General features: G+C 48.0%; 1 protein-coding gene across 1 annotated transcript in view; it reads right to left on the bottom strand.

Moving 5' to 3' along the window:
- Positions 1 to 17,966, bottom strand: part of LOC133382387 (monoacylglycerol lipase ABHD6-like) — a 46,262-nt gene that overhangs the window by 13,272 nt on the left and 15,024 nt on the right. Inside the window, exon 4 of the mRNA XM_061622082.1 lies at positions 5,694 to 5,807. Coding sequence (XP_061478066.1) covers positions 5,694 to 5,807 — 114 coding nt within the window. The remainder of the gene's footprint in view (positions 1 to 5,693; positions 5,808 to 17,966) is intronic.

The following is a 17,966-nucleotide window of genomic DNA, read 5'->3' as shown; positions in this document are numbered from 1 at the left end:
AATGCTTTAAAAGAAATGGGGGTGCCACAGCATCTGAGTGTCCTGATGCGCATCCTATACTCTGGACAAGAGGCTACTGTAAGTACAGAATATGGAGAAACCGATTGGTTCCCCAACGGAAAGGGTGTGAGACAGGGGTGAATATTATCACCATATTTATTTAATCTGTAAGAACATATCATACGGAAAGCATGAAGGAGAAATATAAATAATTTAAGATATGCAGATGATACCATACTACTAGCAGAAACCAGTAATGATTTGAAACGAATGCTGATGAAAGTTAAAGAGGAAAGCACAAAAGCAGGACTACATCTGAACGTCAAAAAGACTAAAGTAATGACAACAGAAGATTTATGCAACTTTACGGTTGACAATGAGGACATTGAACTTGTCAAGGATTATCAATACCTTGGCACAATCATCAACTAAAATGGAGACAATAGGGAAGAAATCAGAAGAAGGCTAGGAATGGGGAGGGCAGCTGTGAGAGAACTAGAAAAGGTCCTCAAATGTAAAGATGTATCACTGGACACTAAAGTCAGGATCATTCAGACCATGGTATTTCCGATCTCTATGTATGGATGTGAAAATTGGACAGTGAAAAAAGCTGATAAGAGAAAAATCAACTCATTTGAAATGTGGTGTTGGAAAAGAGCTTTGCGGATACCATGGACTGCAAAAAAGACCAATAATTGGGTGTTAAACCAGAAATTAAACCAGAACTATCACTAGAAGCTAAAATGATGAAACTGAGGTTATCGTACTTTGGACACATAATGAGAAGACATGATTCATTAGAAAAGATAATAATGCTGGGAAAAACAGAAGGAAGTAGAAAAAGAGGAAGGCCAAACAAGAGACGGATTGATTCCATAAAGGAAGCCACAGACCTGAACTTACAAGATCTGAACAGGGTGGTTCATGACAGATGCTCTTGGAGGTCACTGATTCATAGGGTCACCATAAGTCGTAGTCGACTTGGAGGCACATAACAATAACAACAGCTGAGTACTGATGACATGGACTAGCATTGGCTCTCTAGGATTCCAGGCAATAGTCTTTTCAAGAAATTGAATTTTGGACCTTTGCATGCAAAGCACATGCCCTACCACTGTGCTACAACCCTTCTGTTTTTTAAAAAAACTTTTAGAATTGTTCTTTTCAATTCACTAATAAATGCACATGATACCTAGTATAGATCCACACCATTCATTTAAAGCACATTCAACAAACATTTGAAACATATGAATCACACCACAGAATCATGGGGACTGTAGTTTGTTAAGGGTGGTGGGAACTATAACTGTGAGGGGGAAACTACACTTCCCAGGATTATTTAGGGGAAGTCATGTGCTTTAAATGCAAGTTGGATGTACTTTAAACTTATTGTGTGGATCTACTTCATAAACTTTGCCTGCATGTAAATCGTTTTAATTAATTTTTTTAAATGGAAATGAGCTATAAAGTTTACTGGGTGACCATGGGCTATTCACCATCTCTCAGCCTAATCTGCTCCTCAGGATGAAAACAACAGAGGGGAACCATGAACACCCCGAGGAAGAAGAGCACACTGAAAATGTAGAGGAAGTAATGCTGTACAACCATAGTATGAAATCAGATAATTATCGGGACATTGTATGAAGAAATATTTATATAAGCATGACTATCAAATATGTTTATTATTTACACGACCTGTAAAGATATTTGTAGTGCAATCCTATGTTTGTTTACTCAGAAGCAAATCCTAATGTATTCAGTGGGGCTTACTCAAACAGGGAAATGTGCAGAGAACTGCAACCTCAAGTGATAAGCAACTTCATTTACCCAACCCAAAATTCAGAATCATGCCACTTTAAGCTGTTTTGCAACTGTTTATACTTGTTTTTATGGTTATTAGATTTTAAATGGATTTATTTCTTATTGTGAGCTGCCTTGGTTTCCAGTCTGCAACACTACCTCACAGGGTTGTTGGAAAGACTCCATACACACACTGGAGATGTAAAAATACATACACCCCATATAATAGTTTATTGTTAAAACCAGTTGGTCATTGCAGAACATTTTTTAAAAAAATTAAATCAGTATTAGTTTCCTACATAATAAAAGCAGTGATATCTAATTAAGCCCTGCCTAATTGCTTTAAAAAAATTGGATTGGTGGGGAAGAGAAAGATTTACAACACAAGCACAATTCTTTGCTATGTTCACTGAAAAGTTCCATTAATTTACAGCACAATCCTAACTACTTATACTCAAAAGTAGTAGACATGGTCCTATTGAATTCAATGGGGTTTACTCTGGGTATGTGGGATTAGCATTGCAGCTTTACTCCCAAAAGCAAGTATCAGATTAAAGCTTCATATTGGGAAGGTTTTCAAAACAGTGCCCTCTTCTACAGCCCAGGAAAATTTAAACTTGCTTGACTCATGCACAAAAGAGAGAAAAAGACTGAAAGCTGTATACTTACTCAATTGATGAGATTTTCAGAAAAGCAGGAAAAAACAACTTTTATGACTTTCAAGTGAGAGCCAGTGTGGTGTAGTGGTTAAGGTGTTGGACTATGACCTGGGAGACCAGGGTTCGAATCACATAGCCATGAAGCTCACTGGGTGACCTTGGGCCAGTCACTGCCTCTCAGCCTCATGAAAACCCTAGTCATAGGGTCGCCATAAGTTGGAATCAACTTGAAGGCAGTACATTTATATTTATGACTTGCAAGTGGCTCTAGTTACTGCCTTGTCAATCACAACCTTGACTTCACTTATTGGCTACAAACCTGAAAGGGCGGGATTAGAGCAGCCAGCTACGAGCTCATTTAATCGAAGTTGTGGGGGCGGCTGATGTTTTGGTGTATATCTTTGGAACCGGACCACCTAGGAACTTATTTTTTTAAAGCATTGAAAGCTGAGAGTCCACAGATTAAGGTGACTCATCCAGAGACCCAGGGAGTACCTCAAAACCCCAGAGTCTCCAGCCAAAAACAAGACACCTGGCAACTCTATGTCAGAGTGTGTGCCCCCATCCCACGGCCCCTGCTCCCAAAAAAGACTGTGTTAAAAGGAGCTTCTTTCCTGGATAATTTGTTAACTGAGCTATTACTGTACCTCGATATCTGTTGGGAAACAACTTCTTCCCAACACAGTCCCTCGAAGAAATCCCTGACTTGTGTTGGAGATAACTTTCTCCTACAGAAAGTCGAGGAAGCAGCTAGAGGATCAGCTATCCTTGACTTGACTGTAATCAATAGAGATGACCTAGTGGATGAAGTGGCAGTTACAGGAACTCTGAAGGAAAGTGACCATGTTATACTTGAGTTCTTGATTTTAAAGGAAGCAAAAGCTGAGCCATACACATACCCTGGATTTCAGGAAAGCCAATTTTAATAAACTCAGAATGATAAGTAAGGGTTCATGGCAAGTGACCCCAGTGAGTAAAGGAGTTCAAGATGGGTGGAGTGCAAACAATTTTAACAAGGAAAAAAGGTGGAAGACAGCAGAGGAAGCCAATGTGGCTTCACAAAAAGCCTAGACATTACCCCAAAACAAAAAAAGTACACATATAGGAAGTGGAAGGAAGACCGGGCCACAAAGCAAGAGTACAGACAGGTAGCACAGAATTGCAGAGATGGTATCAGGAACGCCAAATCTGAGAATGAGCTGAAGTTAGCAAGGGATGTAAAAAGTAACAAAACAGCTTTCCTCAGGTACATCAATAAAAGACAGAGAAAAGAAATGGTGGTTCAGCTACTCAATGAGGATGGCAAGGTGATTACAGAAGACAAAGAAAACACAGAAGTGCTCAATTCATATTTTGGCTCAGTCTTCTAAAAGAAGATCTATGACCCTCCTGGCAGACATGAAGAACAAGTTGAAGGGGCAGAATTGCAGCTTGAGATTGATAGACAAATGGTCAAAGAATACCTAATTATTCTGAACGAGTTCAAGTCTCCAGAGCCTGATGAACTACATCCTAGAGTAATGAACCACTGTCTATTATCTTTGCAAAATCATGAAGGATGGGTGAAGTGACGGATGACTGGAGGAGAGCTAATGGTGTCTTCAAAAAGAACAAAAAGGTGGAACCTGGGAACTACAGTCTGTTATCAATCCCTGGGAAAATTTTGGAGCAGATTATAAAGTGGTCAGTCTGTAAGCACCTTGGAAACAATGCAGGGATTACTAGAAGCCAACATGGATTTATCAAGAAGAAATCCTGCCAGACTAATCTTATCTCAGTTTTCGATCAGGTAACCTCTTTGGTAGACTGTGGGAATGCTGTGGACATAAGATATCTCCAGAGCTTGGAAAAGTTACTTTTTTGAACTACAGCTCCCATCAGCCCCAGCCAGCATGGCCACTGGATTGGGCTGATGGGAGCTGTAGTTCAAAAAAGTAACTTTTCCAAGCTCTGGATATCTCAACTTCAGCAAACCTTTTGACAAAGTGCTCCATGATATTCTGATTAGCAAGCTATCTAAAAGTGGGCTAGATGGAACAACTATCAGGTGGATCCACAGTTGGCTACAGAATCTTACTCTGTGCCTTATGAGTGATTCGTTCTCAAACTGGGGGAGATAATGAGCATGGTACTACAGGGCTCAGTCCTGAGCTCAGTGCTCTACAACATTTTTATTAATGACTTGGATGAGAAGATGCAGGGAATGCTTATCAGATTTGCAGATGATAGAACACTAGGAGGGATAGCTAATACTTTGGAAGTCAGAAACAAAATTCAAAGTGATCTTGATAGGCTGGAGCATTGGGCTGAAAACAACAGAATGAAATTTAACAGGGATACGTGCAAAGTTCTACAATAAATGATTGATTGATTGAGTTCTACACCTAGGAAAAAGAAACCAAATGCACAGTTAAATACTGGCTCAGCAATACTACATGCGAGAAGGATCTTGGAATTGTTGTTGATCACAAGCTGTATGAGCCAACAGTGCAATGTAGTTGCAAAAACTCAAATGCTATTTTAGGCTGCATTAACAAATGTATAGTTTCCAAATCATGTGAAGTATTAGTTCTTCTCTATACAGCACTGTTAGGCCTCATCTTGAGTACTGCCCTATGAGGAGAGACTGAAAGAACTGGGCATGTTTAGCCATGAGAAGAGAAGACTGAGGGCAGATATGCTAGCACTCTTCAAGTACTTAAAAGGTTGTCACACAGAGGAAGCAGCTAGAGGATCAGCTATCCTTGACTTGACTGTAATCAATAGAGATGACCTAGTGGATGAAGTGGCAGTTACAGGAACTCTGAAGAAAAGTAACCATGTTATACTTGAGTTCTTGATTTTAAAGGAAGCAAAAGCTGAGCCATACACATACCCTGGATTTCAGGAAAGCCAATTTTAATAAATTGAGGCAGTGTAATCCACTCCAGGTTTTAGTCCAAATGTTCAAGGAGCTGTCCTTGAAAGTTCAGACTAAAACCTGGAGTGGATTCCATTGCTCCACTGGCATGGAGCCACCAGCTGCCACTGTTGGAAGATGTCAAGAAAAATCAAGCTGGTGAGAATTCTCCTTCTGTATGGATGGGAAAATTGTAGTGCATCATGCTGATGAGTGATTGCAATCAGTCCTGGCAATTTCAACAATTCACTGATTAGCAGGTCTGTGTGGACCCCCCAAAAAGCCATTCTTTCTAGGCCAGAACCACTTCCTTGCCAGTCTTAGAGAGGCCTTACCTGATGTATCTTTTTAGCTTGATTAATGGCTTTGTAATTTTCTGTCAGCAGGCGAGTGGTTTCTCCATGACCAGGCATGTCAAGGCAGATCAGGTGAAGGTCCTTTGGAAAGAGCTGTGAAAAGACGGCATCCAGAATGAACCCAAGGAATCAAAGCAATAACTGGTCCTGGTCATTATCAAAGGGTGGAGTGTTTCATGTACTCAAATACTATTTGTGGTCCCAAATCCAGGAAGTATTGCTTCAAAATAGAGAGAAAATGCCCCAGTATGTACAGTGGAGGCTGATAGCTCTCATGACAGTGGGGCAGTGAATCCACTCTGGGTTTTAGTCCAAACTTTCAGCACTTAGTACAGCCCCTTGAAAGTTTGGAGTAAAACTAAGAGCAGATTCATTGCCCCATTAATATTGGAGCCCCCAGCCTCCACTGAGTATACATGCTGGGGAAGGCCCATAATTCAGTGGTAGAGCATCTGCTTTGCATGTAGAAGGTTCCAGGTGCTATCCCCAGCATCTCCAGGTATGCCTGGGAGAGACCCCTGCCTGAAATCCTGGAGGGCCACTGTCAATATAAGACAGCTTCCTATGTTCCTATACTCATCATGAATGTTCAAGACCAATTCTCCTCGCGGGTCTTGGTTTGAAGATTTCTGTTGAGCTGGGAAGAGGGTGTTTTCACCTGTTTACAGGTGGCAGTTTACTCAATATAGGCCTTGTGTAAGGGCTGAGTCTGTGATTTTTTGCTCTCTCTCTTCAACAATATGGAATTCTCAATGTATTTTCTCTGTGCTTTTGCACTTTCTTCAATGAAACAATAGAATCATAGAGTTGGAAGGGGCCTTGTAGGCCATCGAGTCCAACCCCCTGCTCACAGCAGGAAATCCACAGCTAGAGCATCTCCCGCAGATAGCTGTCCAGCCTCTGCTTGAAGACATCCAGCGAAAGGGATCCCACCACCTCCCTAGGCAGTCGGTTCCATTGCCGAACTGCCCTTACTATCAAGAAGTTCCTTCTAATGTCCAATCTGAATCTACGCTCCTGCAACTTAAAACCATTAGACCTAGTCCTACCCTCTGGGGCAGCAGAGAACAAATCTGTACCCTCCTCTATGTGACAGCCCTTCAGGTACTTAAAGAGTGTAATCACGTCATCCCTCAGCCTTCTCTTCACCAGACTGAACATGCCAAGTTCCTTCAATCTTTCCTCATAAGACTTGTTCTCCATACCGGCTATCATCCTCGTCGCCCTCTTCTGAACCCGCTCCAACTTGTCTATATCTTTCTTAAAATGAGCCGCCCAGAACTGAACGCAGTATTCCAGATGAGGCCTGACTAATGCAGAATATAGTGGGACTATTACTTCCCTCGACCTGGAAACTATAGCTCTGTTTATGCAGCCCAAAACCGCGTTTGCCTTTTTTGCCGCAGCATCACACTGCTGGGTCATGTTCAACCTGCGATCCACTACAATTCCAAGGTCCTTCTCACACGCACTACTGCTAAGCCGGGTATTTCCCATCCTGTACCCGTGTATTTTGTTTTTGTGGCCTAAATGCAGAATCTTGCATTTGTCTTTATTGAATGTCATTTTATTAATTTCAGCCCAATTTTCTAGTCTATCCAGGTCCCTTTAGATTTTATTCCTGTCTTCCATTGTGTTAGCTATCCCTCCCAGTTTCGTATCATCCGCAAACTTCATAAGGCTTCCCTCCACCCTGCCATCTAAGTCATTGATAAAAATGTTGAAGAGTATCGGCCCCAGGACAGAACCCTGTGGCACTCCACTTGAAACCTCTTTCCAGTCCGAAGCAGAGCCACTGACGACCACCCTTTGAGTACGGTTTTCCAACCAGTTGTGAATCCACCTGACAGTATTTCCATGTAGTCCGCATTTGACCAGTTTGCTAATCAAAAGGTCGTGGGGGACTTTGTCAAACGCTTTGCTGAAATCTAGATAGATGACATCTACAGTATTTCCACCATCTACTAAGCTAGTGACCCGATCAAAAAAAGAGATGAGATTAGTTTGACAGGATTTTTTCTTGACAAACCCATGCTGGGTCCAATCACAGCATTGTCATCTAGATAGTTGCCAATGGACTCTTTTATTATCTGTTCTAATATCTTTCCCGGTATTGAAGTCAGACTGACCGGCCTGTAATTCCCCAGATCTTCTTTTTTACCCTTTTTAAAGAGCGGGATGACGTTTGCCCATCTCCAATCCTCCAGCACCCTCTCCCGTTCTCCAGGATTTCTCAAAGATGATGGCAAGAGGTTCCGAGAGTACATCCGCAAGTTCCTTCAATACTCTGGGATGCAGTTCATCAGGCCCTGGAGATTTGAACTCATTTAGGTTAACTAGGTATTTCCTGACTATCTCCTTATCAATCTTGAACTGCAATCCCGACCCCTTACTGAGATTGCTACCAATGCAAGGTTGCACACTGTTCCCTTTTTGGGAGAAAACGGAGGCAAAATAGGCGTTGAGCAGTTCTGCCTTTTCCTTGTTATCTGTCAACATTTTGCCATCCTCATTGAGCAGCAGTCCCACCATTTCCTTGGTCTTTCTCTTGCTTCGAACATATCTGGAAAACCCCTTTTTGTTGTTCTTCGCTTCCCTCACCAGCCTCAGCTCATTCTGGGTTTTAGCTTTCCTTACACTATTCCTGCAAGCCCGAGATGCTCGTCGGTACTCTTCCTTGGTGATGCGTCCTTCCTTCCATTCTTTATACATGCTCTTTTTTATTTTGACCTCCTCCACCAGTCTTCCGTGTAGCCACAATGGCTTTTTCCGGTGTCTTCCGTTTTTCTTCCTCTTTGGAATTGTTTGCGATTGCGCTTTTTGTAATACCTTCTTCATGAACTCCCACGCTTCTTGGGCTCCTTTTTTCTTTAGTCTATCTAGCCACGGGATCCTACCCATCATTCCCCTGAGCTTGCTAAAATCGGCTTTCCTGAAATCCAAAGTCCATATTTGACTATATTCTTCTTTGGCTTTCCCCAGAATCACGAATTCCAGCATTACGTGGTCACTTTCCCCCAAGGTACCGACTGCTTTAATTCCCGTGACCAATTTGTCCCTGTTAGTTAAGATCAGGTCCAGGATTGCCGACCCCCTTGTTCCTTCTTCTACTTTTTGAAAGAGGAAATTATCAGCAAGGCCCATCAGGAATTTGTTGGAGGTTTTGTGCTTCGCAGAGTTTGTCTCCCAACAGATATCCGGGTAGTTGAAGTCCCCCATCACTACTACTTTTTGCCTCGAGATTTCAGAGATTTGTTTGAGAAAGGCCTCATCTACCACCTCTTCTTGGCCAGGGGGTCTGTAGTAGACACCTACTACCATGTCGGTTTTATTTGTTTCTCCATTTATTTTTACCCAAATGGTCTGTACCGGACCACTTTGTTCGCTCTCTTGGATTTCCATAGAGGTGTATTTGTCTTTGACGTATAACACTACTCCCCCTCCTTTTCTGTTGCTTCTATTCTTTCTGTAGAGTTTATATCCTTGAATGGCTATATTCCAATCATGGGAGTCATCCCACCAAGTCTCTGTTATCCCTATGAAGTCATATTTGCCTTGATGCACTAAGACTTCAAGCTGTTCTTGCTTGTTTCCCAAGCTCCGCGCGTTGGCATATAGAGACCAGAAGTCTCTTTTGTCCTGATTGGATTCCTCCATTAATATACCGTGAGCTTTGCCATGCATCCCTTTCTCTCTCCCAGTGTCTCCTGTACCCTTCAAATCCTTGCATTTACAACCCTCTGTCTTTGGATCGGTATTTAAGCTATCATCTCCATCCCCCAGAGGCTTTAGTTTAAAGCCCTCTTGATGAGTTTTGCCATACTTCTGCCAAAGAGATTCTTCCCAGTCCTCGTGAGGTGAAGCCCATCTCTTGCCAACAGTCCCCCCTCCAAGAAGCTTAGACCTTGGTCCCAGAATCCAAACCTCTCCCGTCAACACCATCTGTGTAACCAGTATCTTCCTTTCCCTTTGTAGTGCTCTATCCTCCACGGGAAGAATTGACGGGAAGACCACCTGCGCCCCAAAATCCTTGACCTTCCTACCCAGAACCTCATAGTCTGAGGTGATCTGTTCCAAGGTGTTTCTGGCCGTGTCGTTTGTGCCCACATGGAGGAGGAGAAAGGGGTACCTATCTTGGTTCCCAATGAGCCTCGGCAGGTTGTCAGTGACATCCCAGATGCGTGCCCCAGGGAGACAACAGACTTCCCAATTCATTTTGTCCGGCTGGCATACCGGTGCCTCTACCCCCCTGAGCAACGAGTCTCCAACCACCAGCACCCTCCTCTTTTTGCCGCGAGCGGTGGTTGCATCAGCTTCCTTCTTCTGGATCAGAATATCAGTAGGTAGATCCACTTCCATGTCCATTTCCATATGAACTGTCTTGCAAAATCACACCAAACAGCCATCTAGTCCAACATTCTCCTCCTAGTACTGGCCATGCCAGGGATGTTATTAACAGCCCCCCCCCAGGGGACCAAGCCCCAGATCTTTTGTGGAAAACTCTGGATGTCCTGCCCCTCCCCCTTTTAAAACTAGGTAGATCAGGGTGTGGGGAACCTGTGGCCCTCCAGATGTTGCTGAACTACAACTCCCATCATCCTTGGCCATTCTTGCTAGGACTGATGGGAGCTGTAGTTCAGCAACATCTGGAAGGCCAAAGGTTCCCCAGTGATTAGACAGACAGACAGACAGACAGACATCACTTTGCTTATACGGTGACTGGATGAACTGTAAAGCACAGAGCCATACACCATCTTAAGTACCCAGAGGCATCCATAAATACAAAATTAGCTTATGCAGATTTTATGCACATTTGTGTGTCATGGACCTGTATCCTGTCCTTTAAGTACTTAGCCACACCCCTGGACATGCAGATGCCCCTAGAAAGCAAAGAATGATTTAGATCACCATCCCCTTTCATTTATCTTTAGTCTCTGGGAATTGGAGATTTACTGATTCTTAATATAGAGGTTCCTTTTTTTGTAAATCATTGTTAATAATCATGCTATGAATGAGGAACTCAATTCTGTGGAACACACAGGGTCCCCATAACCTTTCTCTCTGCTCTTTTAAAAAAGAACTTTATGGTTCTAAGAATGGTTTCTTCTGGCTTTAGCTCAACTGCTGCAGTTTTTTTGTCACATAAGGATCTTTTGTCAAAGGATCTTTCATCTGAAAGCAGGAGTGTTGACCTGACAGTCTCTGTTCATTTCTAGCCGCAATATTCTAAGTCCATGCCAAGCTGATATGTGGGTAGTGTCATTACATAGTTCAGTCACTAGGTGGCACTGGAGGTACTTGTACCAGGGTGAAGTCAGGAGTTTCCTGTTTTTGGGCTTATCAACATGGTGGCAAAACGTCATATTAAAGACTCTGCTTTTACCTCCGTTTTCTATTTGCACAGTCCACAAAGCCAGCTGCAAACCTGGTGCGTTTCGTTCACACTGAAGGGAAAGGATTAATCACGCAGCTTCCTAATGACCACACCCTCTTAAGATCAAAATTTCACTTCTTCTGGTTACTTTGGCAACTGAGCATGCTCAGTTTGTTAAATGCAAAGATGTATCACTGAATACTAAAGTCAGGATTATTCAGACCATGGTATTCCCGATCTCTATATATGGATGTGAAATTTGGACAGTGAAAAAAGCAGATACGAGAAAAATCAACTCATTTGAAATGTGGTGTTGGAAGAGAGCTTTGCGCATACCATGGACTGCGAAAAAGACAAATAATTGGGTGTTAAATTAAACTAGAACTATCACTTGAAGCTAAAATGATAAAACTGAGGTTATCGTACTTTGGACACATAATGAGAAGACATGATTCATGTCAGCTCTGCACTGAGTCAGCAGTGGGGGTTGGAAATTCCTGGGTCGTTAGCAGGGAAGGGAAGTTCTTAGCCAGCAGACTGGTTGTAAATCTGCCAGGCCAATGAGGAGGGAACCTGATAAGGGCCAGGCCTGTCTAAAGCTTACTTGCCAAGTCACAAGTCCAGAAGCGAGGTCAGTAGAGGTCCGGGATCAATTGCCAAGGGGTCAGTCCAAGAGATGCTGCAGGGAAACTGGGAATACACGAAGCCACGCCTGACGTTGCAGTCAGCAACAAGCTGCAGCCAAGGTGTGCCTTATAAAGAGCAGGGTTGACAGCAGGTGTGAGCCCTCAGCGTTTGGGCCTTAAGGGGACAGGCCTGCCTCTCTTCTGCCTGACCTTCTGCTGTCTACGTTCTGCAGGTGAGGGGGGAGTATCCTGTTCACTGTCTGCGTCTGGCTGCAGGGCCTCCGCTGTATCTGGGGTGCTCTGCAGTTGAGGGGGAGAAGGAGCTGGATTCTCAGGAGTCTCTTCCGTGTCTCCTTCTGGGTCTGCTGCTCCTGGGTCTGCTGCTGTTACTCCCGAGTCATCCTCGTTGGAGGAGTTCTCTGAGGGGGCCATGACACTATCCCCCGCCCCACGACCAACCCTCCGCCTCCCGCCGGGGCCCGGCTTATCCAGGTAGCACTGGTGGAAGCGCCGGACCAGACGAGGGGCATGCACCTGCGCCGCATCTTCCCATGAGCGTTCCTCAGGGCCGTACCCCTGCCAGTCTATGAGGTACTGGAGGCGGCCCCGATTCCTCCAGGAGTCCAGGATCTGCGCCACTTCGAATTCCTCTTCCCCGTTGACTTGTATCGGTGGTGGGGGCCACGGTTGACTACCCAAGGGGTGAGGCGGGAGAGCGGGAGTCAGCAGTGATCTATGGAAGACAGGGTGAATGCGGAAAGAGGCAGGGAGTTGGAGTCGGAACGCCACCGGGTTAATCTGCTGGGTGATCCGGAAGGGACCTATGTTCCAAGCCTCCAGCTTGTGAGACGGCCGTTGCGAACGCAGGAATTTGGTCGAGAGCCATACCCGGTCCCCTACGTTCAGCGATGGGCCTGGTTGGCGGTGGCGATCCGCAAAGCACTTATACGCGTCCTTGGCCTGCTCCAGCTGCTCCTTCAGGACTGCCTGCAGGGCCTGCAACCCCTGCAGCATGACATCTGCAGCGGGGACCGGTGACGGGGGTCGCACTGAGGGGAAGAATCGGGGATGGTAGCCATAGGAGGCAAAGAACGGGGTCTGGCATGTGGAGGCATGCACGGAGTTATTATACGTGAACTCCGCCAGCGGTAACAGATCCACCCAATTGTCCTGTTGGAAGCAGGTGTAACACCGCAGGTATTGTTCGACGGTGGCGTTGGTACGTTCTGTTTGTCCATCTGATTGAGGGTGGTGGGCGGAGGACAAGTGGATCTGGACGTTCAGGGCCCGAAACAGGGCCTGCCAGAATCGGGCTGTGAACTGGGCTCCTCGGTCAGAGATCAGGTGGTCGGGGAGGCCGTGCAAACGGAAAACCTGGGCCAAAAACAGTTGCGCAGTTTCTGGGGCAGAGGGTAGTCCGGCACAGGGGAGGAAATGGGCCATCTTGGTGAACAGGTCGATGACTACGAGGATGGTGGTCATTCCCCGGGAGGCCAGTAAGTCCGTGATAAAATCCAGGGAGACCGAGCGCCAGGGCCCTGGGGGGGGTAGGCAGTGGGAGCAGGAGCCCCGGGGGCTTGCTGGGGTGGCTCTTGGCTCACTGGCAGGTATCACAGGCCGCTACATAGTCCTTGACGTCCGCTTGGACCCGGGGCCACCAGAAATCCCGTAGGACCAGGTGGAGGGTTTTATACGTTCCAAAATGCCCTGCCGGCTGGCTGTCATGGCAGAGGTGGAGCACCTCTCCCCGCAGAGCTCCCGGGGGAACGTACAACCGATTCCGGTGATACAAGGGGCCCTGTTGCAAGGAAAAGGGGCTGTCCCGGGCGGGCGTCCCTGACTGGAGCTCTCGCTGCTGGGCCAGGGCGTAGGGGTCCTTTTGCTGCTGTTCCCACACCCGGTCCAGGAGGGGGTGTGGCTGGTGGGTAGCGGCGAAGTTCTCTGGGCGAAGGATTGGGCGAAAGGGCCGATCGACCTGTTCGGCTCGGTATTCCGGCTTGCGAGAGAGCACGTCCGCTAGTGTGTTTCGGCGGCCGGGGAGGTAGGTGACTGTGAACTGGAACCGGGAGAAAAACAGGGACCACCGAATCTGGCGTTGGTTCAGCCGTCGGGCGCTTTGCAGGTGCTCCAGGTTTTGATGGTCCGTTCGTACCTGTACCGGATGGCGTGCCCCTTCCAAGAGGTGACGCCAGGTCTCGAAGGCTACTTTGATGGCCAGTAACTCCTTCTCCCAAATGGTGTAGTTCTGTTCCGAAGCGTTGAGTTTCTGGGAATGGAACGCACAGGGGAGCAGGGACTGCTTGCTCCCCACCGGCTGAAGAAGGACCGCTGCCACTGACTTATCGGATGCATCGGCCTCCACTATGTAAGGTAGGGTGGGGTCGGGTTGCTGGAGGATGGGTTCAGACGTAAAGGCGTGTTGGAGCTGCCGGAAGGCCTGTTGAGAGGCCTCCGTCCAAACAAACTTCTCTTTGCTTCGAAGCAGGTCTGATATGGGCGTGGTGAGTTTGGAGAAGTGGGAGATGAACCGGCGGTAATAGTTGGCGAAGCCCAAGAAGCGCTGCACATATTTGGGGCTTCGAGGAGCTGCCCAGTGGAGGATGGTCTCAATTTTGGCGGGGTCCATCTGGATACCCGAGGGCGAGATCCGATGGCCTAGGAAATCCACGGTCATGAGGTCAAAGGCGCATTTTTCTAGCTTGGTGAAGAGGTGGTTCTCCCGCAGGCGCTGCAGCATCGCCCGAACGTGCTCCTTATGTTCCGAGGGGTTCCGCGAGTAGATCAGGATGTCATCCAAGTCGATCACCAGGAAGCGGTCTAGGAGGTCCCGGAAGATGTCGTTCATGAAGTGCTGGAAGACGGCAGGAGCGTTGCACAAGCCAAACGGCATCACGGTGTACTCAAAGTGCCCATAACGGGTGCGGAAGGCCGTCTTCCACTCATCGCCCTCCCGCATACGCACCAGGTTGTAGGCCCCTCTCAGGTCTAGTTTGGTGAAAATGCAAGCGCCCCGCAGCTGCTCTAATAGTTCTGGGATCAGGGGCAAAGGGTAGCGATTCTGAACTGTAATCTGGTTGAGGGCGCGGTAGTCATTGCACAGCCGGAGTTCCCCACATTTCTTTTTGACAAAGAGGACAGGGGTGGCTGCAGGGGACGTGGAAGGGCGAATGAACCCTCGGCGCAGGTTCTTGTCTAGGAACTCTCTGAGGGCTGCCAGTTCAGGTTCCGACAGGGAGTAAAGCCGGCCCACGGGAATCTTGGCTCTGGGGAGCAGATCAATGGGACAGTCGTAAGGACGATGGGGCGGCAACTGGTCTGCCTCTTGTTTCCCAAACACATCCGCGAACTCCCGGTACTGTTCCGGTAAGGCCTCGAGCGCGGAGCTTGCCTCCCGGGTCATCAGGATGCGCTCCTTCGGCCTCCAGCAGTTGGCCTGGCAATAGGGGGATCCGAGGGTCAGTCAGCCCGTGGACCACTGGATGATGGGGTCGTGCCGCTGGAGCCACGCCAGGCCCAGCATGACCAGGAAGTGGGGCGCGGCAGCCAGGTAGAACTGGAGGCTTTCCTGGTGCTCCCCCAGGGCCATGTCGAGTGGCACTGTCTCCTGTACTACAGGGCCCGAGGCGAGAAGCCGGCCATCAATAGTCTCCACCAGGAGGGGGCGGCAAATGGGTTGACTAGGAACCCGGTGGAGCTTGGCAAAGGACACGTCCATAAAATTGCTGGTGGATCCCGAGTCCAGCATGGCGGGTACTTGTAGGGTCCCCCTTCCGGGGACTGTCAGTGCGATCAACACGGTCAGATGCTTGGGCGGTGAGGAACTGAGGTGGCAGGCCCCTTGAACCACGAGGTTGCCCCGGCTCAGGGGCCTGTGAAGGCCGGGGCATGGGCGTTTCCCGAGGCAGGGGCTGTGGGTCGTTTCACAGAACACTGGGCTGCAAAATGTCCAGGGGCCCTGCAATAAAGGCAGAGGCCCTGTTGCCAGCGTCGCAGCTTTTCAGCCGCAGAGAGACGTGGCCGAGCCCCTCCCAGCTGCATCGGTTCTGCCGGGGGTGTAGGGTCCTTGCCGACGGGCTCCAAGGGCCCAGCCACTGGGGCTGATGCTCTGTAGACTGGCCGGGGTCGGTTGGCAGCACGCCTGCTTTCCAGCCTCCCATCAATCTGGAGACACAGGCGTATGAGGGCTTGCAGGGTTCCAGGGCGCTCCACCCTAGCTAGCTCATCCAGAAGCTCATCCGACAACCCCTCCTGAAATTGGTCCATGAGAGCTGCTTCGTTCCAGCCCAGGTTTTGTTGTAATAAACAAAAGTCTCTTACATATTACCCCAAGGGGCGTCGGCCTTGCCGCAGCCGGCATATGCGGCGGTTGGCTGTGGCTGATTGGACTGGGTCCTCGAACATAGCCTTCAGTTCTCTGGTGAAGGCGGCTAGGTCATTGAGCATGGGGCTCTGTCCGATGAGCAGGGGCGTGGCCCATCTAGCTGCTGCCCCGATGCACAGGTTAATCAAGAATCCCACCCGGGTCTTATCATCTGGGAAGGCCTCTGGGCGTAACTCCATGAAGAGCTGGGCCTGGGCCAAGAAGGCTGAGAGCTGTTCGGAAGCCCCAGTAAATTTCTCTGGGAGGGTCACAGGGCACTTGGCTCTCCCTGTAGGGAGAGGGGGTGGGGCTGCTGCTAGCTGGGTTTGCAAGCCTTGGACGGCCAACAGCAGCTGGTCTACTTGTGAGCGCAGGAGCAAGTTTTCCTGCTGGAGTTGCTCCATGGTCGGCACTTCCCCTACTCCGTCGTTGCTTGCTTTGTTTTGGGCTGACTGCAAACTGTCAGCTCTGCACTGAGTCAGCAGTGGGGGTTGGAAATTCCTGGGTCGTTAGCAGGGAAGGGAAGTCCTTAGCCAGCAGACTGGTTGTAAATCTGCCAGGCCAACGAGGAGGGAACCTGATAAGGGCCAGGCCTGTCTGAAGCTTACTTGCCAAGTCACAAGTCCAGAAGCGAGGTCAGTAGAGGTCCGGGATCACTTGCCAAGGGGTCAGTCCAAGAGATGCTGCAGGGAAACTGGGAATACACGAAGCCACGCCTGACGTTGCAGTCAGCAACAAGCTGCAGCCAAGGTGTGCCTTATAAAGAGCAGAGTTGACAGCAGGTGTGAGCCCTCAGCGTTTGGGCCTTAAGGGGACAGGCCTGCCTCTCTTCTGCCTGACCTTCTGCTGTCTACGTTCTGCAGGTGAGGGGGGAGTATCCTGTTCACTGTCTGCGTCTGGCTGCAGGGCCTCCGCTGTATTTGGGGTGCTCTGCAGTTGAGGGGGAGAAGGAGCTGGATTCTCAGGAGTCTCTTCCGTGTCTCCTTCTGGGTCTGCTGCTCCTGGGTCTGCTGCTGTTACTCCCGAGTCGTCCTCATTGGAGGAGTCCTCTGAGGGGGCCATGACACTATCCCCCGCCCCACGACCAACCCTCCACCTCCCGCCGGGGCCCGGCTTATCCAGGTAGCACTGGTGGAAGCGCCGGACCAGACGAGGGGCATGCACCTGCGCCGCATCTTCCCATGAGCGTTCCTCAGGGCCGTACCCCTGCCAGTCTATGAGGTACTGGAGTCCTCTGAGGAGTCCATGACACTTCATTAGAAAAGACAATAATGCTGGGGAAAACAGAAGGGAATAGAAAAAGAGGAAGGCAAAACCAGAGATGGATTGATTCCATAAAGGAAGCCACAGACCTGAACTTACAAGATCTGGTGGTTCACAACAGATGCTATTGGAAGTTGCTGATTCATAGGGTTGCCATAAGTCATAATCGTCTTGAAGGCACACAACAACAACAAAATTTGTAGTTTCACTGCTACAATCTAGCTGGAATGCAAATATTTGCAGGAACAGTGTTATGCTTTTGTGCACAAATTAGGGGAGAAAGAAAAATAAAGCACAATTTGCAGCATGCTTGCAGAGTGGGAGCCAGCAGCCAAATAGGAAATGAAATGAAAGAAGGGAGGAGGAGGGAGTGGGCGTGGAGGGGGGAACTATTGACATACCCACCTAAAGTAGGTGTCTGCAAGCACTCGGAGATACGAACTGAAGTCATTTTTACTTTCCCTTTTCGGATTAAAAGAGCATTGATATGCTACGGATTTAAAGGGGAAACCTGAAACCTAGCTGCTGATTGCGTGCAACATCATGTGATCCATGCAAATTAAAAGGGGCTGTGAGTAGTACCAGACCTGCACTAAAGCTCTGTATGAACCAGCCCTTAGTTTAGCTTC

The sequence above is a fragment of the Rhineura floridana genome, chromosome 3, assembly GCF_030035675.1.
Source record: "Rhineura floridana isolate rRhiFlo1 chromosome 3, rRhiFlo1.hap2, whole genome shotgun sequence".
Lineage (NCBI taxonomy): Eukaryota > Metazoa > Chordata > Lepidosauria > Squamata > Rhineuridae > Rhineura > Rhineura floridana.
The sequence above is the reverse complement of the archived record's forward strand: the minus strand, read 5'-3'. Positions and strand labels throughout refer to the sequence as shown.